Here is a 23,042-nt window from a genome sequence, read left to right as displayed (position 1 = left end):
GACTTCACAGAAATTGAACAGCCGGAAAACACAAAGAGAAACAAATTTAAAATACAAGATGACTCATTAAACAAACCAGAGAAAGAGGCTTTAGAAAAATCATTTCGATAACTCAGAGATCTTATACTTTGAAGATGAGAAACTGGCATTCACTCATCAGATTAAACATAAGATCAGAACAGTCGATAACATTCCGATTCATACCAAATCGTACCGCTATCCACAAGTATTTGAAACTGAAGTGCAAAAACAGGTACAACAGATGTTGAGGGACGGGATTATTAAGGAATCTATATCGCCCTATACATCACCTGTTTGGGTAGTCCCTAAAAAAGCTGACGCATCAGGGGTCAAAAAGTTTAGATTAGTCATCGACTATCGCAAACTTAATGATAAAACAATTTCCGATAGATATCCAATACCGGAGATATCGGAAATATTAGACAAGCTTGGTACCCGGATAAAAAATATCATTAAAATATCATAAATTTTATTGTTACAACACCATTTAAAACATAATTTTTACCATTGAATATAATGGAATTTTGACAATAAAATCACATGAGAAATAATGGTTTTCCACGATAAAATGAATGGTAAATGGGACTTTTACAATTAAAAAGGGGGGTTGTTATGTATCTTTACAATAAAAAAATCGAAAATTTTCCATACAAAATTTGGAGCAAAACAATTGATTTTACGGTTCTTCAATGGGATGATTTCGAGCGACAAAACAATAGAAAACAATGTGTTTTAAATATTTTCAATTACTATTTCTTTTGTTTTACAATAGAAATACAAAAGGATTTAGAATACATTATACTCCAATATTACAATAAAAATACAATACAATTAATTGTTTTACATATCATTTTATTTTCCTCCGGTTGATAAGAAAATTATTTTGAGCTTTTTAGTGGAATGTTTTCACCTGTCATAAGACGAGTTTAAACAATCCCATTGAATTCCACCACTTAAGTGGTGGAATTCAATGGGATTGTTTAAACTCGTCTTATGACAGGTTCCTCCGGTTGTTTAGCATATTTCTTTAGACGAATCCAGCGCACTACTTCCAAAGTTAAGTGGGTTGCCTGTATCTGGAGAAAAATCCAACATCGGTTTAAAAAGTGTACTAACTTTGTTCCGAATAGATATAAACCTGTGAAAAATGTAAATTATAAAAGAATGTCAGTTTTATTAGAAAAAATACGTCGAGAAGAAAAGAAAAAATTACCTGCATCAGTTCTTATTATATCCCGTTGGTGAGATTGGCCAATGGTAGCCACTGAACGATCAGTGACCAGCAAGCAGCAGTATTTTATTTATCATAAGCTTCATTTCTGTAAAGGAACAAGGATACATGTTACCAGGCATGCCATCAGGTACTATGATGATAAAATTTTCATTTATTTTTGTTCGATGAACCACTGCGTTCATTATGTACATTGAACTTTTGTAGTATAAGATTACGATTACCGGTGGTGAGTATAAGCCGTTTGTCAGCGCAGTATCATTACTTGACACTTTACCGGTCGCTACTAAACGCGCTGCTAAAACAGTAGCGCAGCTGACAGGTGACCAAATTGACCAAATAACAGCGCTACTATTTGATGAACTATCAAACGTCGAACGTCACCGATACGAAATGCAGCCACCGAAATGATAACCGAAAATACCGAAAATAGTGACCGATGCGAAAAAGAGTGACTAATCTAAAATGACAGTACAGTGAGAGTGATCAAAATACTCGCGCCCAGTAATGATGCTCTAACGCGCTTCAACACTTTAGATACTCACCACGGTACAGAAGCCATAGTGATCTACCGCTTTCCCAGCAGCAGAAACAGCAATGAAAAAAACACTTTCTGCACCATACAGTTTCATTATTTTCATCTCTTCACTAATTATAAACAAAACTGTACACGGTCAAATGAATCCAGCCATTCTCCGAGTAAATTATAAGCAAAAGTTATAAGGCAAAAGTTCCCTTTCATTTTTTTTGAAATCAAATTTTTATTGCAAAACATTTCTAGACCTGCAATATGACAATATATACTTTAGAAACGGTATAACATTTTTATTTATTTAACAAACAAAGCTATTGTAATTTTATTGTTTTCAATTGTTATTTCATCAATATAATAAATCCATGAAATATTCCAAAATTATATTAATTCAATAACATTAGACGGATTTCCAGATCATCCAAACCGATTAAAAACTGTTTAGTTTTTGGATGAGCAATACTAAACATAAGCGAACAATAAAATTATAATAGAATATATCGGAAACATTTAAATATATTGTGATTTTAATGTACGTACAATAAAGATCTTTTACAACCGTGAACATTTTACAATAAGCATACAATAGTTTGTATTGTTTGCCACAAAATCTATTGTATTTCAATGGGTTATGTCATACAAGTTACTGTAAATTTTTATCCGGGTAGAGCAACATATTTCTCTACCATTGATCTAGTATCTGGATTCCATCAAATTCAACTAGATAAAAAAGACTTCGAAAAAACGGCTTTTTCTGTGAATTCGGGAAAATACGAATTCACCAGAATGCCCTTCGGCCTAAAAAACGCCCCAGCGACGTTTCAAAGGGTCATGGACTCCGTTCTTAGGGAATTTATTGGGGTATGTTGTCTCGTTTACATGGACGACATAATAATTTTCTCAAGTTCGTTCGAAGAGCACGTGAAGGATATTCGAAAGATACTTCAAAAATTAAAGGAAGCATGTTTGAAAATACAGTTGGACAAGTGTTACTTCTTTAGACCAGAAGTCCAATTTTGGGTCATACCGTTACAAAACAGGAGTCAAACCGAACAGTGATAAAATCGAGGTGATAAAAATTGGCCCATTCCGAAAACTGAAAAGGAATTAAAACAATTTCTTGGAACCATTGGTTACTATCGCCGCTTTATTAAAGACTTCGCGAAGATGGTAAACCCCTCACACAACTACTGCGGAACGATACAGACTTCAAGTTCACTGCAAAAGAAACCCAATGCTTCGAAAAATGTAAATCCCTTCTGATTATGGACCCTATTTTGGCCTACCCCGATTTTGAGAAGGAATTTATTTTGACGACAGATGCAAGCGATTTTGCGATCGGAGCAGTCCTATCACAAGGACAAATTGGCAAAGACCGCCCTATTGCCTATGCATCTAGAACACTTAGCAAAGCCGAAGAAAATTATTGTACCACGGAGAAGGAACTCTTAGCCATCATATGGGCGGTAAAACATTTCCGGCCCTATCTTTACGGGCGACGTTTTAAGTTAATTACCGATCATCAGCCATTAATATATTCCATGACAAGTGCTAACCAAAAAATTATACGTTGGAAAATAGACCTCAGTGAATTCGACTTCGAAACAATTTACAAACCTGGACGAGAGAACGTCGTAGCAGACGCCCTTTCAAGAATTAAGCAGACCGACCTCAACGCCAACAACCAGAGTAATACAGAGGACGAACACGACGAAAACAACAGTGACGGAGAGACTGTACACTCAGCAGATACTAGCGACGACCATTACATTTGGACGACAGAGAAACCGACTAACATGTTTAGAACACAACTGATATTCAAAATCCATTCACAAGAACTCGACTTTCACGAACAGATTTTTCCCAAATACCACAGATTCACAATCTCAAGACCAGACTTCAACGAAGAAAACATTGTCGAAATTCTCAAAGAAAAACTTAACCCAAACGGAACTAATTGCATTTACTGTCCCATACCATTAACCCAGATCATCCAAGAAACATACCGAAAACACTTTTCTCACAGCAAAATTTTCAAGATCTATATTTCACAGGTACTCTTACAAGATGTTAGACTCCCGGAGGAGCAGGACGAAATTGTGCGGAAAGTCCACGAGTACGCACATAGAGGAACAAAAGAAAATAAACAACAAATCCTTTTGAACTATTTCTTTCCGGAAATCGACAAAAAGCTCAAAATTTACATTAGCAACTGTCCTATCTGCAAGAAATGCAAGTACGATAGAAAGCCCCAAAATTAATTCAAAGAACCAACAACACGATTCGACCATTTCAAAAATACATATCGACATATTTTTCATAAAAGGCAAAAAAATGTTAACAGTAGTGGACGCTTTTTCAAAATTCGCAAATGTGATCGCTCTGGAAACCAGAACAATTATTGATCTGAAAAGGGCAATCACAGAGCATATGCGGGTTTTCGGTAGACCAGATGTTATAGTTTGCGACCAAGAACCTGGTTTTACTTCTATCGATTTCATAGGCTTCTTACAAGACTTAAATATAGAGATACACCACGCAAGTTGCAGTAACTCGAACGGAATAGTGGAGCGTTTTCACTCCACGTTAATAGAACTTTTTCGGACATTAAACCACAGACACAAAGATTTGGAACTACATGACAGAATGAATATCTTGGTAGACATCTATAATAATACAGTCCATTCAGCTACAGGGTACAAACCAAGACAAGTTATCTTTAACCACCAAAAACCAGACTAACGCTGACGATATTTTTCAAAACTACAAGAAGACACAATCAGCTATTTTGGTAATGATGGAAAAAGGAAAAGACAAGTAGAGGAAGAAAATAAAGGAAAATCATTACCAGAACAGTTGGTAAACGGTAAAGACGTATACATCAAGGTTACACAACGTATCACAAAAGACAAAGAACCTTTTAAGACCTCACGAGTGCAAGAAAATAACGACCTCACTTATAAAGATTCATTTGGAATAAAAATTCACAAAAAACGAATTAAGAGATAAATTTTCTCGAACTCCTTTCAGACTTATACCACTGACTACAGCGACGACCTTTCACGATGTATCAACAAGAAATGGACTACTGACAATCAAATTAGACACTGCCAGAATACGAGTAGGCTATGAGAGACTTACCCACAAAGTTGATTTAGAACACATCAGGCAAAACTTCGAATATATAGAGAATCTTGCCACTAAACTTAATATCACAGACCACTTAGAACAAACCTTTCAATTCAAGATTAGGAAAGCATATGAGAAAATGAATAGTTTTTACCCTAGAAGACACAAAAGAGGACTTGTAAACGCTCTAGGAAAAGTAGTTAAATTCGTAGCCGGTAACCCGGATCAGGACGATTTAGATTTAATCAACCAAAACTTTGAAATTCAGGATCAAGTCAACAACAAAATTATAGAAAACCAAGCGAAACAAATCAGAATAAATAACTTGCTTCAATCAACAGAAGGTTTCCAAAACACTAAGGTCAATTTCTATCAAAATAGATGAAGATAATTCAAGAGTTAGCAGAGATTTTGAACAGATCAACCTTATTTTAAATCTAGATATTTTGATTAAGACATTAGAAGATCTGGAGGAACAGTTAGTTTTTTCGAAATCCAATCACTTGAACAAAAACATTCTTAGTCCAAAAGATAAAGAGTATATTTGGAAGTTCTTAGAAAATCAACAAATCAACATGAAATTCGAAGACGAAATGTATAGACTTGTTTTATCGATCGCCTCTTTACAAAAACAACCATATAATCATAATCTTCAAAATTCCTATCATCGGGACGAAGCAGTACAGACTGATGCAACTGGAACCCATCAACACAAACGGAACACGAATCGATACAAACATCCGCTATGTGGCCTATCATCAACACACATTTTACGAGCAGAAGGAAAAGTGCTTCATCTGCGACAATACTAATCCAGTAAACGACGATTGCGTATTCAACATACTCACTAACCGGAAAGCCAAATGTTCAACATACAATCAACCGGAGCAAACTAATCATCAAAGAAATCAGCCTGGGAACCATACTGATCGACACAGACACAACAATATACATAGAAGATTCATGCGGTGATTCACGTCTAGTATCAACACCAACAATCATCGAAACAGGTAACTGCACAGTTACAGTGCAGAACTTCACATTTAAAAGCAACCCCAAACCTACCGACCAACAAGAATTTTTTACACCAATTTTTGGAAAAGAGATATTATTAACCAAGCAAAATACGGACGTAAAAGAACTGCATCTGATGAATCTCAACAGTTTGGAAGAGATCAGAAGGCTTAAATTTCACATAATTAGCTCACAGACAATTGGAGGAGTGCTCATTGTCCTCCTCGTTTCGATAACCCTAATCATTTTCTGCATTCGCAGATACAGAAGTCAACCTTGTACCAAAGATGAGGATACAACCACTTTACACATATCTTGTAGCAATTCAGGTTCGGCGAACGGAAAATTAACAGACAAAACGGTTAATCAACAAAAGGACAACCCATCTAGTTTGGCCAACCTATTCTTTCCGGCCAAATTCACATTCACCGATGACTCTTTGAGGTCAACCGAGGACGCCTGACACTTAGGGGAGACGTTATGTCGGTTCCGGTCACCATCCAACGCCAACACATTCACCTGGCCATAGCAACAGCGAACACCCAGAACCAGCCCATAGCAAGCGCGGAGCCGTAAACGATGAGCCACGCAAAATTCCACAAGCCGTGGGAACAAAGGTTGCATCGGAATCACGCCACCCGGAGGATTGCGGAATCAGCAGATTTAATTAATAAAAGTGATCGATAAACGAGTGACAAGTTTAGTTTTTAGTGTGACATTGTAGAATTCAGTTTAATTTAGTGAATAAATTATTTTTTTATAAAGTCTCGGCGAATCAACGCTTAGCTTGTAGATGCTCCCGCAAATCTAAAAAGATTTGGATTTCATCCCGATTATGCTGATGGCGGCCTTCAAAATTATAAGCTGTAGGTGAGTTGCCGAGAAATGTATCCGGTTGTTCGCAGAAAGAAAAATGTATCCGAGGAACGCATTCGGCAGGAACACCAACCGAATGCAGGAACTACAACCGGTCCAAACGATGGATTTTTTTACCCCCCTTTAGTGGCATTGACGAGCTCGGTAACGAGAGCAGCAATTGTACAACAAACCCTATTGATTGTGATAGATACAAATAAACAACATGTGTGTTATAAATAATATTTCAGTTTGGCTTTTGTTTTAATCCAATCCTTGAATTTCCTATTTTGCTAACTGCGATTCAATAATTAGATGAACAGTAACTGATATGTATGTGATAACCGAATGGTAACCAGTTTCGCATTGGATGACCGTAGTTTTATTCACGTATTACTGTCATTCGTCGGTGAGTCATTCATCGTCGGATTCCACCATATGATCGTCATCCGATTTCCGAGTGCATTTCGTTAAAGGGCGCGAGCGAATCAGCTGTCAGACACTGATATGATGATGTTTTGGTTCAGTGTAGTCTGTTGATGTAGGCCTTAAATAAATCATTCAGCTCGGCAAAATTTAGCAAAATTTTTCTGATTTCCGGCGAAAAAAAATGTTGTGTGTAAGGTAGCTGAATATCGCCCTTCCTTACTAAAAATTGATTAAAATTATCCAATAACAATTATTTTTCGATAGCAGTGCATGAGTTGAAGTTTGTTTTTTGTTGCGTTTTTTGGAGCGTCCATCGTACCTCTCGCCCTCTCCATGCATGCGAGTGGAAGCGCTTGTGTTGAAAAGAACCAATTTTGCCGGTTCCTCTATCGGAATATTACCGATTAGCAGCCGGAATTGCACGGAACCTAAGGTAGCTCAATATTTAGAAGGTTCTGTAGCAGTGTCGTTTGAGTTTTGTGTTTGTTATGTACACCCATCGGAGCGGTGCTCAAAAATTTTGCAAATCTGGATGAGTACAGCGAAATAATGATAACCGCCTCGGAACCTTTGGTAAGTACAACAATTCCTGTTCTCGTCAACTTTAAACATTTTTGTCTGATTATATAAAATTGTAATTTATTGATTAAACCTAAACCTACCAATTAACCAGTCCATGAAAACTTCAAGAAAATATGCTGGAGAAATAAAAAACGGATTTGCTTCCTTGACCCGATAAAAAGTATGTATATACTAACTGGTTATCGTTAAAAAGAAATAAACAATTACAATTACAATTGAACCATTATCCTAAATTGGACGTTCGGTTTAGTAAATTAATTTGGTTCGCATCAACATGCTCTGCGTCGCCTCAAATCATGTACGAATCTGCTTTTTTTTCTGAAATGTGAGGCCAATACGTTTTCTCGCATTTTGTTTTATTTCATCTAAGAATTGAACTCAAAGATTTCCGAAGAATTCGAGTTACGACTTCAAATTATTCTAGGAATTTATTCCTCGGGGTCGTCAGGCGGTGAATGGGCACCCGGGCCCTCTGGTGCTGAAGAAGCCCGTCTCGGTTCCGTCCGACTTTATTCTGCTCCAGCGGATGCAGGATGTGAATATTTCCCTCGACGACAGCCCCGTAGAGTTTTACCAAATCTGTGAGACCTACAACGAGCTGGAGGATGCCAGTGACAGCCCCGGTTTCCTGCGCGAGGCCGAGTTCAATACGGAGGAAGAGCTGTACGTGAAGGGTAATACGGCTGTTTGGACAACCGGACTGAGCAGTGAGGAGGCCGCACCACATACGTGCCTGACCTGCGAAAATCCTATCAAATTTGCCTTCTTTAGCCCGCGTAGTTTTGTAGCGCCGGAGGGGAAAGAAAAGCAGAAAAAGGGTAAACAGAGGAGGTATGTACACCATTGTTTTATCAGATACCACGGTTTGAAATTCCTTTTTTTTGCCTTTTCTATTTAAGCTCGAAAAAAGATCAGCAATCAAAATCAGCCGTGTGCTTAATGGACGGCTCATCTTTGAAGGTTTACTGTAGCAGTGGTGAAAATTTTGTTACCAGTATCGAATGTCCGATTTCTAACGTATGGATCTCAAGTCACGGCATTCTGCTGGAGAAGGAACCGTCGAATGCTTTGATAGATACCCATTCCATTCCTATGCCACGATTGTTCTCTCTTACGCATCCGCTCGATGAAATGTGTCCGGTTCTAATAAAAATGAACAACACAACGTCCTACCTGACCGAAGCAGAATACCGAGTTGTGTTCTCCTGCGAGGAGAACAAATTGGTTTTGATGTTTGACGAAAAACTTGGGAAGCACTTTGTCTGTTTCTTACGAAAGGCTACTGATGAAGAGAAGAACGACATAGGTTGTGGAAGTGATAGTGTGTCGTTATCGAATACCGTATTCAATCTTACAGGACATATGTCTCACCAGGGAATGACAACCCAGCCAACGGCTGCGACACCCCAGTCGTTCTACAAGAATTCATGTGAGTGACTTTATGATACTTGTAAAAACTAAACATGTCCAAGTTCGCCATCACATCGATTCGGTTTGCCGTAGTGAATAATTAATTTATTATCAAAATGCTTGCTACTTTTACTTTCAGTACTAGCACGCCACAGTGCATCTAAGTTAGGGCAAATGAGTTTTGGAGCAACCCAAGGCAGCCCTTATGTCAGTAATTTGCAGCTTGGCCAAGTAGGCTCGTTCAATCTCAATGCAACCGGGGTATCGGGTGCCACTAATCGAAGTCACTTACATCCGCATGCCACAACTGCTACGACGCCGTTGTCAAGGCTGCAATCGACACTGGGTGGATCCGTTTCCCTCATGGACGTTAGAAAGATGGGCCAAGCGGAACCATCAAAACCGATAGTACCGGAATATTGCCTGGAGCATGTTTGGACCGACAACATTGGTCAATGGAAGTAAGTAATACATTGACAAGTCCTGAGAAATGTCAAACCGTTGCAAACTGAGATACCGATAGCAATCCAGCTAATCATTTTTTTTTATGTTCTCATTGTAGGGAATTCCCGGAAATAGCGTCGAAAGGTTTCATACATGTCGATTTAGTTGGTGACGCATATCTATGCTTCTTACTTGCCCGTTCAGCGAAACTGAGCTTGCTTCGGATCGATAATAGTGCCACCGACCGTATCCAAATATCGCCTTCTTCAGTTTCAAATCAAATACCCGCCACCGATGCCGTCTGCATGAAACGCTTGAACATGATTGCTGTGTTGGCGCCCTGTGGCACGTTGATGCTGTACTCCGGACTGGTTCAGGTTGGCAAAGTACACGTGGCTGGTATTTTAAGTAGTTTCATCACATCGAGCGCGCTGAGTGCATCTTTCGGAGCATCCCAAGGCTTTCCGCGGCGCAGCAGTTTACTGCCAACTGTGCCGCCAGCTCAGGCTGAGACTAGGTTTGACGAGGAACTCCACATGCTTTCTCCGGTTCAACCATTGCATTCGACGACAACTATGTCGCGGTTAAACAACTGTTCAAGCATACGGGATGGTTCGGGCAATCGATTGACGCTGGTGTTCAACAACGATAAGATGTTCCGCATTTCGCTTCCGATCATGAGTGAATCCAAACTGGTATCGCGATGTTTGTTAGCGTTGAGAGAAACTCTTCCCAAACCATTGGCCTTAGAGCTCATGATCCGGTGGTATGGTACAAAGAATGCGCCTGGTTCGAAGGACTTTGACGGTAATCGAGAATGGGAAGCATTTGCGGCGATGGTTTTCCACCAAATGGGTAGACCGTTTCCGCCTCCCGATGGCCGTTTGAACAAGTCCAATTCGAAATCTTCGCTGGACGAACCGAAAAAAAGGCGCAAAAGTGAAAACTGTCTGGGAACAGACAACGATTGGGAATACTTGATGGAGTATAGCGGAAAAACGAAATTGACTGGCAAGCAAGAGGACACAATCACTCCTGTGGCATATAGTTCCAATAAACCGCTCTTCGGAAACATTCCCAATATTTTGTACACTTTACATTTGGTGTATGAAGATATGAAGCTTGAACCCTTGCTGCGCAACGAACTTGAATTACTCGGAGAGTTTTTGTACGAGCTATCCTCAGATATAAAACTGGAAAAGTTTCATTTGCATTATTTTCTTGATTTTCAACATTTAGTTGATATTCAGTCTTGTTGCTTTGTAAGAGAGGAAGATAGAGTACGGTTTGTTAATGTGTCCGATATCAATTTTGAAAGTGTGCCCAATATATTTGCGTACATCCATGAGCTGATCGCAAATCCAAACAAATCCGAGCATTGCAGCTATCCTTGTATTGAGCGGATTAACAATCGTAGTCGGGACATAGTACTGATCGTTGCCTACTTGTATCGAGTGAAATGTCTATCGAAATGGATCACGACTCAGTTGAAAAACCTTTCAATAGATTTGAATCTTTCCACTTCGGACGATGTTGATCAAATTATGGCCAACGTAGTCATTCAATTGTTACTCAAACGAGGGTACAATCGAGCAAATATAGAAAAACTTCCAGTAAGTATTCATTATCTGATCGCGCAATTCTTGGAAATCAATCGCAACAAACCGATCCATCTCTACGAAGCCGAAGTCTACGAACTACTTCTTAGACCGGAATTATACGCTCACGCCACTTTCGACGTCCAGAATCAACCAATGCGAAGCAAGAAACACACAAGCGGCTTGAAGGAACATTCACTCTCGCTTCGTCGGAAGGTTCAACCAGAAGTGATACCGAAAAATGAGACCAAGCAGGAGGAAAATGGCATGGAGAACATCGACACCAAACTGTTGCGATTGCGTTTTCCCGACGATTTAAGGATCAATGACGTGAAATCGTTCCTAAACAGCTCTCAGCCAGTTACGATTGATATCGTACAAGCTCCCAACGTTTCGGATCACGAGTTTATAGAAGAACAGGAGAAACAATTGTACGCTTTATGTATCCGGACTATGGCGTTGCCCGTTGGTCGCGGTATGTTCACCTTAAGGGCCAGTCGTCCGACTGCTACTCAAACTTTACCAATACCAAAACTTTGTCTAACCGGTAAAGAAATTCACAGAGGTGCCACCATCGAGATTCAGCAACTGGAGGTACCACCAAATATGAATCTCTGGCCTACATTCCATAACGGTGTCGCTGCGGGACTGAAAATATGCTCGGACACTCCGGACATCGACTCCACTTGGATCACGTACAACAAACCGAAAGGAGTGGCCGATATCCCAACCGAACATGCCGGCTTCCTTATGGCACTTGGTCTCAATGGGCATCTGAAGTCGCTCTCGTTCATGAGTATTTACGAGTATCTGGTGAAGTGTGACGAGATGATTAGTTTGGGCTTGCTGCTTGGTATTTCAGCAGCTCATCGCGGCACGATGGACACAAAAGCGACGAAATTATTGAGTGTTCATACAGAAGCCCTCTTGCCGCCGACTGCAGTTGAGTTAGACATCTCGCAAAACATTCAAGTTGCTTCGTTGATGGGCATAGGGCTAGTCTATCAAGGAACGGCCAAGCGACACATAGCCGAAGTGCTGCTGCAAGAGATTGGCAGACCTCCTGGTCCGGAGATGGAGAACTATGTCGAGCGAGAATCCTATGCTCTGACTGCTGGTCTTGCGCTAGGATTGGTAACCTTGGAACAAGGGGAAAAGTCAACAGCGTTGCGAGATCTGGACATACCGGATACGTTACACTACTATATGGTGGGAGGTAATCGACGTCCTCTCGTCGGTGCTCAGAAAGAGAAATACAAACTGCCTTCCTTCCAAATCAAGGAAGGCGATACCGTTAACATTGATGTAACCGCTCCAGGAGCCACCCTCGCTCTCGGTTTAATGTACTTCCGCACAGGAAACGAGGCCATCGCCAATTGGATGAAACCTCCGGATACCACCTATCTTCTAGATTTCATCCGTCCCGACCTGCTGCTGCTACGAATTGTAGCGAAGAACCTCATAATGTGGCACGAAATTGACGCTTCCACCGATTGGGTGTACAGCCAAATCCCACGAGCCCTATCGGAATTGATTAGGAATCGTCTCCCTACTGATCACCAAGCCCAACCAACTGATCACGAAGCGCAATGTCAGGCCTATTGTAACATTGTATGTGGGGCGGCTATTTGTATCGGCCTCAAATACGCGGGTACTGCCGACGAGCGTGCTTTCACAACGTTGAATTTCCTATTGAAGTATATTCTTGGTCTAAGTGGCCGTCCCTTCGGAGACTTTGCCGGAAAGCAGACACTTGAAAACTGCACGATCATGATACTACTCTCGCTGTCCCTGGTGCAGGCCGGCACTGGTGATCTCAAAGTTCTTCGCGCTATTAGAATGCTACGTTCCAGATTTGGACAATGTCATGTTACGTATGGGTCTCACATGGCAGTACATATGGCACTGGGATTCCTATTTCTCGGCGCAGGGCGCTATACTCTGTCACGATCACCGGAAGCAATCGCAGCTCTCATCTGTTCCATCTTTCCGAAGTTCCCGATCCACAGCAACGATAATCGGTACCACCTACAAGCATTCCGTCATCTGTACGTGCTAGCGATCGAACCGCGTCTCTTTCTGCCGCGAGACATTGATACCGGGAAACTTTGCCTGTGCGAAATATATTACTTGGAGAAGGGTAAGACTGAACCAGTCAAGGTGCTGGCGCCATGTATGCTTCCGGAGCTACATACGCTCAGTAAGGTGTATGTGAGGGATTCCAACTACTGGCACGTATATTTCGATCAGGAGAACTGGAACAGTCTAGAGTAATTGACTCAATCAAGTTGAAGTACGTTTTTGCGATTTTCAAATTCACTATATTTTTATTACAGAAAAATTCTTAAAGCTAGTGGGTGCATAGACTTGAAACAGCGCGCCGGTTGCCTATCCTACTTAGAAGATCCCAACCGGCTCAAATCGATGCTTACGCAAACTCTAACGACGAGCAAATTCAATTCTTGGAAAATAGACGAAAACGGTTTGCTCGCTTTTTCGACGGATCAAAGGATCTCGAACATAGTCAACAAATTCTTGCTGACTACCGACTACAACGGAATCGATGAAATTGAAACCATTCCTGCGTCGGAGCGTAGTGTTATTCAAATGTTGATGCTGCAGACTTACGATTGTCTCACGCATGATAAAATGCATGGGTTGACAATATTTATGGATTTAATGAATGTAAGTGGATATAAGTAATTTAAAGTTTGAATTTGAAAATAACTCTTCATTTCAGTATATTATAAATTTTGATACATGCTGCAATGCCTACGAGCTTTGGCAATTCCGGATAATTGCCGCTGTAATTGCCAAACGTAGAGCCATCCCTGAGCCCGATATGCTGGTATCGCAAGACATGCTGCAATCGTTGATCGACCGAATCAGACTGCGAATGGAGAACATGTTGAAGGGCAACGGTCACTTGGTCCGCTCGTACGTGGTTGGTGTGGATTTCGAACGGCCTTTGGCGAATCTGCTGGCAGAACTGTGCGGCGAAGGACGAATACGGATAGCTCGGATGATTACCTTCTATGATCTTCCGATTCGGATTCTTAGCAGCGATGTGCTAGAACGAATCAGTCAGACGGATTACCTGCAGTTTGTGTGCGGTATGCAAGAACAATATCCGGAATTGTCTACCAGTACAATCTGTTATATGGCGGAAGCCTTAGGACTGAAATCGGTTCGGGAGAAACTATGAACAGTAAGTTGATTTAATTTGTTTATTGATGAGGATAATATGCTTCTGAACAATTCTTCTAAAAGATTATACACATTTCAGTAGGTGGTTTATCACAGCTTCCTAATTTGTTATATATTTGCCTCGTTAGATTTTTGAGTAAAATTTGCTCTAATCCAATTAGACCCAGCTATTAATTCATACCCAAGCTTGCCGAAAAGAAGTCTCGAATTCGTGTTTTTATCCACGATAAATGCGTTAACTATTCCACCATCTTCCAGGGCTATTTTTTTGGTCATCGCCTTTGCTAAGATCATTCCGTAACCTTTTTGACGATAGTTTGGCATGATTTGTAAATGGCTGAAATGAAGATTATAAATTTAAGATATTTTTCTTGCACCTAACGTAAATTCAAACATAATAATATAATAGATAATTACTAAAATTATAATTAATTATTACGCACTACCGTAATGGTTCATTAGGCTAGGTATTTATTTGACCTCCACAGAGTTAATGACCTTTGGTAGCACAACCTTCTGTGTTGGTACATTTGGGGATAACTATAATAGGTAACAGACAAAATCATAAACCTATCACGTTCTGATTGATGGACGACATTATTAGCGCCGGTAGTTCGGGTCCTATTGTGGAGCTAATATCGAAACTGACAACTGCGCCCATCAGCAATGTGCGTTACCAATAGAGTCTCGGTGCGACATATAAATTGTCTAAGGCAACCGAATTTCGCCACTGCTTACGCTTAGCTTTCTACGGCAGTGTTTTCGGAAGAGGGTGAACTCGAAAAGAACACCTCTTAACTATTGGAGTACATTTAAAGTAACCACTAACGATGAAGCTGCGAACAGCCTCGGGTATATAGAACGGAACCGATGGAAGAACCATGAAGAACGTAGAATACGAAGACAACAAACTCGCCTCTTTCGGGATGAAAACAACGCTGTCTGAAAGTGAATTAGGTAGTAATGCCGTTAAGAAATACGTAAGTTCTAGCAGAAAGCAACTAGGAAGAGCACCGGTTCATCGGTTCCTGACTTGTAATGCGAAGACGCTCTGGAAGAGTGTCGGATAAAATATTTCGCTCATCGGTTTCGACTTGTGATGTCGAAGACGCTCTGGAAGAGCGTCGGATTAAATGATTTGCTCATCGGTTCCGACTTGTGATGTCGAAGACACTCTGGAAGAGCATCGGATTAAATAATTTGCTCATCGGTTTCGACTTATGATGTCGAAGACACTCTGGAAGAGCGGTGGATTGAATGATTTGATCATCGGTTTCGACTGGAAGAGCGTCGGATTGAATTACTTGCTCGTTGGGTTTGACTTGTGATGTCGAAGAAGCTGTGGAAAAGCGTCGGAATGGATGATTTGCTCATCGGTTTCGACTTGTAGTGTCGATTGCGCTCTGGAAGAGCGTCGGATTGAATGATTTATCCATTGGTTGCGACTTGTGATGTCGAAGACGCTCTGAAGGGCGTCGGATTGAATGATTTGCCCATCGGTTTTGGTTTGTGATGTGGAAGGCACTCTGGAAGAGCGCTGGATTGAAAAATTTGTTGTTTCTCAACGTTTTCGACTTAAAAAGTCGAAGGTGCCTTGGAAGAGCGCCTGCATAAATGATTTGTTTTCTCATCGGTTTTCTGCTTGTGTTGTCGAAGTTGCTCTGGAATAGTATCGGATTGTTACAGCTTTTGATGGTTGTATAGAAGATGGGTGGATTGTTCGCGCCAGAGAAACGTTAACGAAGTGGACCAGCAGAACGAAACGATTCAAATTTGAATTTCGAAGGTGTTGTGTGAGAGTGCCGGACTGATTGACTTAAGCTTGAAGGGCCAATACAGAGTATGTTTGGAGAGCCAACGATATTGTTTTGGTTTTACCGTTATAAGGCCATCAAATTGTATTGGAAATTTTTCTGCCGGATCGAATTCTATTGGTTTTGGAATCATTGCATTGTAATTGGCTGTAATTTAAGAAAAAAAAAAATGCGGTGTAAATAGTTGTTTATGAAAATCCCAAGTTTTGCCTTTTTTAGTGAGAGAAGAAGGGGAATGTGACGGTGGGATATATTATAAATTAGGCAATTCACTTCCAGTGTGCATTGATGACAGATATGCAAATACAGTAGAAGCATAAGTACTAGAACGCTAGTGGCGCTGTAGTCAATAAAAGTACACTGGATTTTGTTTTTACACGATTTACACTTGCTTAATTTTTCACCCATCCTAAATGCTTAACGCATATTAATTACCAGGTGATTTTTCTTCGAATTATTTAGGATTTTTTGAAACATGTTGCAAAGATTTTGGTGGCAAATTGAAGTCACACGAACAAAAATACGAGCGAAAAAAAATCGTGTAAAAACAAAATCCTGTGTATTTTGCCAAAATGTGCTTCCACAAGCCTAACTTGTCGGTTTGTTATGTATAATGTTGTAGTGCATGTTTTATTTCATTACCAACATTGGTTTGACACTTGTAGTACCGGTACTTTGGCTGCCAGATCAAAGTGACCTAGATGTTAGTCACGCGAACAGGAGCGACATTAGAAATCTAATACTTATGCATCTACTGCAAATACCAAACGTATAACGGTTCGATTGTCAACATTGACTATTGAAAAGCAGACCGTGACTTTGCCTCTTTCCTCGTCGTTCCACGAACAGAGTTGCACGCTCGATAAGACAGCACACAAGCGATCAACCAACGGATAGCTCGTTCGGTGGAACTGGACCGCACAGTCATGCCAGTCGAAGAAATGTCTACGTCCGTTCATAGGACGATGAGACCAACCAGCTCTCATTTTGATGAAGGTTAAGGATGTCATTCAAGAGTTCAAGAACAATAATACTCCTAATAAGAGGCCCATCTTGAGACAAATTTAGGATGCCATACAGTTAGAGAACAGTAAGACAGCTGGCAAGGATGGCTTTTGAAAAGCTTTCAACATGTCTGTACAGGCGAGAAAACAGAACAGCTCCGGAGGTTAGAGTGTGAAAACTTTCGAGCGATCACCAACATAAATGTCGCCTGCAAAGTGATATCCCAGATCATCTTCCGTTTTCTATCACCAACAGTGAAAGAGTTCGTAGGAAGTTATCAAGCCGCAAGGTTCGTTGACGGCCGCTATCAATATGATCTACTAATCTTAGTTCTGCTTGATCTTAGAGCATATTAGGCCGCTATATCTTTACTGTAGTAATCCTTCAAAATTACCGTGAGTATCAGGTTCCAACTGGGATATTTTTAGTTGGTTGGTTTTTAGGAGTTGGTCGAGAGAAGTTCATCTTCTTTGGATCTTTACTAATGGCTGATAATAATGTTTGTCGTGAAATAAGAAGGCGCATCATACGTGGAAGGAAGTCGGTCAGACTCTAAAGCAACTGAACACCAGCACCAAATGTAGCATGTACAAAACGCTCATAAGACCGGAGCCCTTTACGGACATTTGACTTGGACCGTGTTCGAGGACTTTTTTAAAGACAGGAACACCGTCTTCGATCATAGGTCGTACAGATTGAACACCTAACACAACGGGTTTTTCAATCCTCCCCCCTCCCCCCATGTAAGATTTTTCCCATACAAATCATTTTTGCCTTTCTCGTATACTAAGTATTTATTTATATGGACCGTAAGAAAAAGGCAGACCCACCCTCCCCCCATAAGAGCTTACGTAATTAGTGTACGACCCCTAAGTATTTTATGTTCATTTATTTAAATTTCATTTATTTAAAGTTCATTTAGTTTTTTTAATTATGATTCCTCATCCTCATCTTGACTTCCCGCCTACTAGTCGTCTTCCCGCCCATTCTTTTTTCTAACTCGTGCAAGCTTTTAAAATATTTCGTGAGAGGTAAGACCCTGGTTGCGTTTTTAGCGAGTAGTGTAACCTGGGTACTGTTGTCGTTGTCCCTCTGACATCAACTAGAGTGAGGAGGTGCGTCCTGCGAGCCTGCCTAGGATGTGTTGGGGTTTGGCAGTGGGCTATGTTGAACTTCTATAAAAAGTTGCAAGTACCACAAGCAGGACCTATCAAAGCGATTGTGTTCTGGTGTCGGGTGAAATAATAAACAAATTTGACCTGATCGACCGAGCGTGTGTTCACTAATGAGTTTCGGCATCTGTGCAGGCATCCAGCGTCTGTATGAGAAATTCTATTCCGAGGAATCTATATCTAAGACGGCGGTTCCATCCCGGTGGATGTCGTGGATAAAGTTCCGAAATGTGACATTAAAATCTATGTGGGCGACTTCAATGAGAAGATCAGCTCCGACACGGACTATCAGAGTGTCATGGGATGTCATGGTCTTGGATAAATTAGTGCAAATGGTGAGGTGATGTCATAATTCTTTGGCAATAACGACATGGTGATTGGAGGATCGCTATTCCCCCATCGTGCAGTGCGACCAAAGTCACGTGGGTCCCTCTTGATGGACAAACTGGAAATCAAATCGACCACATCTGCATCAGCTGAAAATATCACGTCTGATCATCACCTTTTAATGGCGAGATTTAATTATGCATTGCTCGGATTCAGCGGCGGGAAGAGAGACTCGGACGGAGATTCACTAGACTAGAAAGATCGTTCCGGAAAGTAACGTAGAAGAGCACCCAACAATTACTTCACCGAAAATGGAAGATTGGGGCTGCAAACCAAATATTGTGAAAGCCAGATCAATTAAAGTTAACACGGTTATTGACTACCCGGTTTCGGAAAATATTAGACTGAGAGATTAGCATAAGATCGCTAGTATAGATGGTTGTAGGTCATTTGGCCTAAAGTCGTCTGGCCTAATGACGTTTGGCATAAGGCCATTTGGCCTAATGGTCATTTGGCCTAAAGTCGTTTGGCCTAATGGTCTTTTGGCATAATTTGAAAAAAAAAAACGTAAATTATTCTTTGTAGTAAAATATGTGAAAATGTTAATATTTTATTTAATGCTACATTTGGAAATCCACATTACTATTATTGGTGTTTAACAACATTATCCGATAGTCATCGTCAGTCACATACGATATGTACACTCCCGGCCAAAAGTTTGGGTTCACCCTCGAAAAATATAGGCAACAGTTTTTGGTCGTATTTTCGCCGTCTCACATCTGATTTCGGGTATTGTTAGCTCGATACAAAGAATTTGAGTAGATTTTGCACCGTAGGTATTTTAAACTAATAATTTCCAATTTTTTATGTACTAAAATATTACATTAAGAAACTCATTTGTCTTATTATTATGTTGTAAAAATATGTTGATTTTTCTCTCAATTAAGCCCACAAAATTTCGAAATGAAAAGTGAAATGGACCCAATTTTAATCATCTTTGAGGGGCATTGACGATTTTTCGGCAGAAAAATTTGTTTTATTTTTAAGAATCAAAATAATAAAATAAAACAAAATATTTCCTCCGAAAAATCATCAATTCCCCTCAAAGATGATTAAAATTGGGTTTCATTTCACTTTTCATTTCGAAATAAAATTCTGTGGGCTCAATTTTACAACATAAATATAAGAAAAATCTTAATGTAAAAAAGGTCACAGTGTGTACAGCGTCACAAAAAGTGAAGAAATGTTAAAGTATCATAAGAAAACAACAACCATTCGATTTTGGCAACATAAATGTTCCGAACGTGATGCCAAAATCGAATGGGGTCTGTATTTTGAGTTCTACAGTTTTGACATTGTATGGGGAACATACAATCTTTACAATATGGTTGACACCTTCTTTAAAGCATGAGCTGTTCTTTCGAGTTTTACTGCATGTTGCTTTGGCATTGCATATGACAAGCATTTTCCAAAAATGTTGATGCCTTCTTTGAAGCATGATCAGTTCTTTCAAGTTATACTGTTTTCATATGTCGACATTGCCAAAACATATCTGATTAATTGTTTTCTATACCTTCCTTTTTATAAATTCCTGGTTTTATTCTACATATTATAAAAGTGATTTGCAATATTTTAACATGCATCATCACATGCACATGGCTTTATTAAAGTGCAAAAAGAATTTCATATAACAATCGTTTACGTCTATATGTACCTATTATGCCAAACGACCATTAGGCCAATCGACCATTAGGCCAAACGACCATTAGGCCAAATGACTTTAGGCCAAACGACCTTATGCCAAACGGCATTAGGCCAAACGACTTTAGGCCAAACGTGGCACAATCAGTATAGCTAGCTAATTTAAATAATTTTGTTTAAATAAGTGTAACTCTAACTAACTCTAACTAACTAGGGCTCCAATTTCTTATCTAATAGGATTTAAATAACAAACCGTGTTTGAAGGAAAAATATAATGCTACAAGTTTATAGTGCTGTCCAATGAGAGCTTGAAGTAGCTCGAAGTTTCTCCCTGTCCTGCTCATGCCCATTTGTTGACAAAAAAGAACGAGCAGGACGGGAACAACTTCGAGCTACTTCGAGCTGCTCATTGGACAGCATTTATAATACAATCGATTACAACATTCTGCAGCTGTAATGATGTTTTGGCAAATTAGTCAAACTCTGTTAAAAAATTGGATCCACCACTGAGCAAGGTCTGTATCGCCAAAACAAAACACAGGAAATCGACAACAGAAGAAATCTGCAAGTCAATGCTGCATCTGGTGATGTAGCTCTGGTTAGAACATAAGATTTACAAACGGCAGAGAGTTATTTTGTCACAATAGATGTTAAATAGACATAGATTACCGGATAAAGGAAAGTGCAGAGGAAAGTAGATTATAAAGAGAAGGCAAGATCGAGTGACGGGTTCTATTGTGTTGGATACATCAATTTCAAGTAACCGTCGCTATCCGATTGTAGATACCAGTTGCTCTAAAACTTATAGTGCCTTTTATTACATCGTCAGCAAATGACAACTACTTATCCGTATCAACATTCACAGACTTCATCGGGACAGACCCCGTGCCCGACACCGGATACCAAAATTGCAGTACGCTTATAAGCTGATGTGTACAGTAAGTATCCTTAATCAGAATATTTTTCCACAGTACTTGGCACATCTTACCCAACACCGGCAAATTCATTCTTCAGGACCCATCCAACAATCTCGTCATTATCTCTGTCGAACAGTCCTAGTCCTCCGTTCAGCTGAATGAGTAGTTCAATGTACTTTTCAGAGTTAGGATAGCGATGAGGCCACCGTTCGTTCATCAAAGTTGAATTAGACGGTACGAGCTGTTTCATAATCACATCGTTTGGTACCCTGAAAAATGTTATAATTAAGGTGCCAATCCTAACTTGATAACAACCCCAGATTCTCACTCGTAGCTTTGTTGCAATGCCTTTTCATTTGTCATCATGTAGTACGAGCAATCAGATAGTTCCTCGCCAATACAATTGACCTTCTCTAATAAAGCATCCAAAACAGGAATATGATTATCACTTACACAGGCGAATACGGGACTACATGAAAAATTGATATAACGTGTTTCGGATAAATACTTCAATAGTTGACTATGATGCTCTTGGAGTGTGTGGAAATAAATCGTCGGATCCTCGTCACTTGTTATCGCCACGAACGTCCCGGTTTCCTTTGGATTCCCACATCGCGGTGTGTAAAACTTCAAATACGCTCTCACAGACAAGCAACGGGAGTCAACTTTCTGACCCACTTGATTGATTTTATCATCCCAGGTCAATTGATTCTTGATGATAAAATAGTACGGTAGTTCCAGTGGACTCTTCTCGAAGTACAGGTTTTGCAGATCGACCAACTCCCGCCGAGAAAGTGGCCTCAGGATGTCTTCAGTATCAGTCATATTCGCAAACTATCCACGACTGTCACCGAAGAGAATCAAGCATGTACTGTTTCCAGCTATCTCGTTGGATGATGCCAAACAAGCTTATTAATTATCTAGGCAGCGAGCGCATTTAGCAACAAAAAATCGACTAGTCTGCATGATGATGTACTCGTGGATAGACGTTACTTACTGTGCTATACTAAGCTATTGAGATAACAGATAGTAGAATACACATTAAGGTACAGTGGGGCAAGTGGGTAAAGGAAATCGTATAAGTTAGTTCAGATTAGTTCTGTGTTGAACTTAATCAAGAATTTAAAAAACACATAAATAAAGATTTAAAAATAAGTTCATGTTAATTTAGTTTTAAAAGTTAAATTCAATATAAAAACAAATGTGTTGTTCATATATTCCATGCAATCAATATTTATATTGAATAGAGCATAATCAGCTTATTGAGTCGGAGGGCCATTGTGCCAGGTCTGTTTATCGTCCCACCTAATACCAGGACTTGGGCTTGTGCGCTTTAAGCGGCATACGGTCCCTCTGGCGAAGCTTGCTTTCGGATACATGCAGCTTTTTACAGAAGTTTTACGTAATCGACTGTCAAACCCCTCCTCATCCTAGGCAGGCACCACAACTCGCAGTTGTCCTGGGGAGGGATCGTCAAGCCCTTGTACATAGTCCCTGCTGCCCATTGAACTAACAACCTACTGTTCCCGAAACATCAATTAGTTCGAGAATCCAGCAATGAAATAATATGGATTGATTTTACGGCAACGATTTTAAGCGCGAAACAACGGACAAGTATAGGAAAATGGAACGTTTTAACCCTTGCTGGGTAAAT

The 23,042-nt window shown here is 40.1% G+C and overlaps 2 protein-coding genes and 1 long non-coding RNA gene across 5 annotated transcripts; 1 reads left to right on the top strand and 2 right to left on the bottom strand.

Moving 5' to 3' along the window:
- Positions 1–1,027: 1,027 nt before the first annotated feature.
- On the bottom strand, positions 1,028–1,826 carry LOC134208229 (uncharacterized). The gene is made up of 3 exons (XR_009978563.1): positions 1,477–1,826; positions 1,235–1,340; positions 1,028–1,159 (listed from the first exon to the last, which is right to left on the bottom strand). It is a non-coding gene; the product is annotated as an uncharacterized LOC134208229 (long non-coding RNA).
- Positions 1,827–7,506: 5,680 nt separating this feature from the next.
- LOC134205496 (anaphase-promoting complex subunit 1) lies at positions 7,507–22,841 on the top strand. 3 transcript variants are annotated; one of them, XM_062680778.1, is made up of 8 exons: positions 7,507–7,784; positions 8,218–8,624; positions 8,693–9,222; positions 9,343–9,664; positions 9,766–13,515; positions 13,582–13,930; positions 13,986–14,453; positions 22,823–22,841. In XM_062680778.1, the coding sequence occupies exons 1-7, from the start codon at positions 7,761–7,763 to the stop codon at positions 14,448–14,450; spliced, it is 5,847 nt and encodes a 1,948-aa protein (XP_062536762.1). In that variant the 5' UTR covers positions 7,507–7,760; the 3' UTR covers positions 14,451–14,453; positions 22,823–22,841. The 3 variants fall into 3 exon arrangements, with proteins under 3 accessions (XP_062536762.1, XP_062536763.1, XP_062536761.1); XM_062680779.1 differs by lacking the exon at positions 22,823–22,841 and adding an exon at positions 21,337–21,396; XM_062680777.1 differs by lacking the exon at positions 22,823–22,841 and having other exon boundaries at positions 13,986–14,609.
- LOC134205503 (uncharacterized) lies at positions 14,458–22,389 on the bottom strand. Its single transcript, XM_062680786.1, has 3 exons — positions 21,717–22,389; positions 21,460–21,657; positions 14,458–14,789 (listed from the first exon to the last, which is right to left on the bottom strand). Exons 1-3 carry the CDS (start codon positions 22,211–22,213, stop codon positions 14,561–14,563), a joined length of 924 nt encoding a protein of 307 aa, XP_062536770.1. The 5' UTR covers positions 22,214–22,389; the 3' UTR covers positions 14,458–14,560.
- Positions 22,842–23,042: the final 201 nt, after the last annotated feature.

Source organism: Armigeres subalbatus, chromosome 1 (assembly GCF_024139115.2).
Source record: "Armigeres subalbatus isolate Guangzhou_Male chromosome 1, GZ_Asu_2, whole genome shotgun sequence".
Lineage (NCBI taxonomy): Eukaryota > Metazoa > Arthropoda > Insecta > Diptera > Culicidae > Armigeres > Armigeres subalbatus.
The sequence above is the reverse complement of the archived record's forward strand: the minus strand, read 5'-3'. Positions and strand labels throughout refer to the sequence as shown.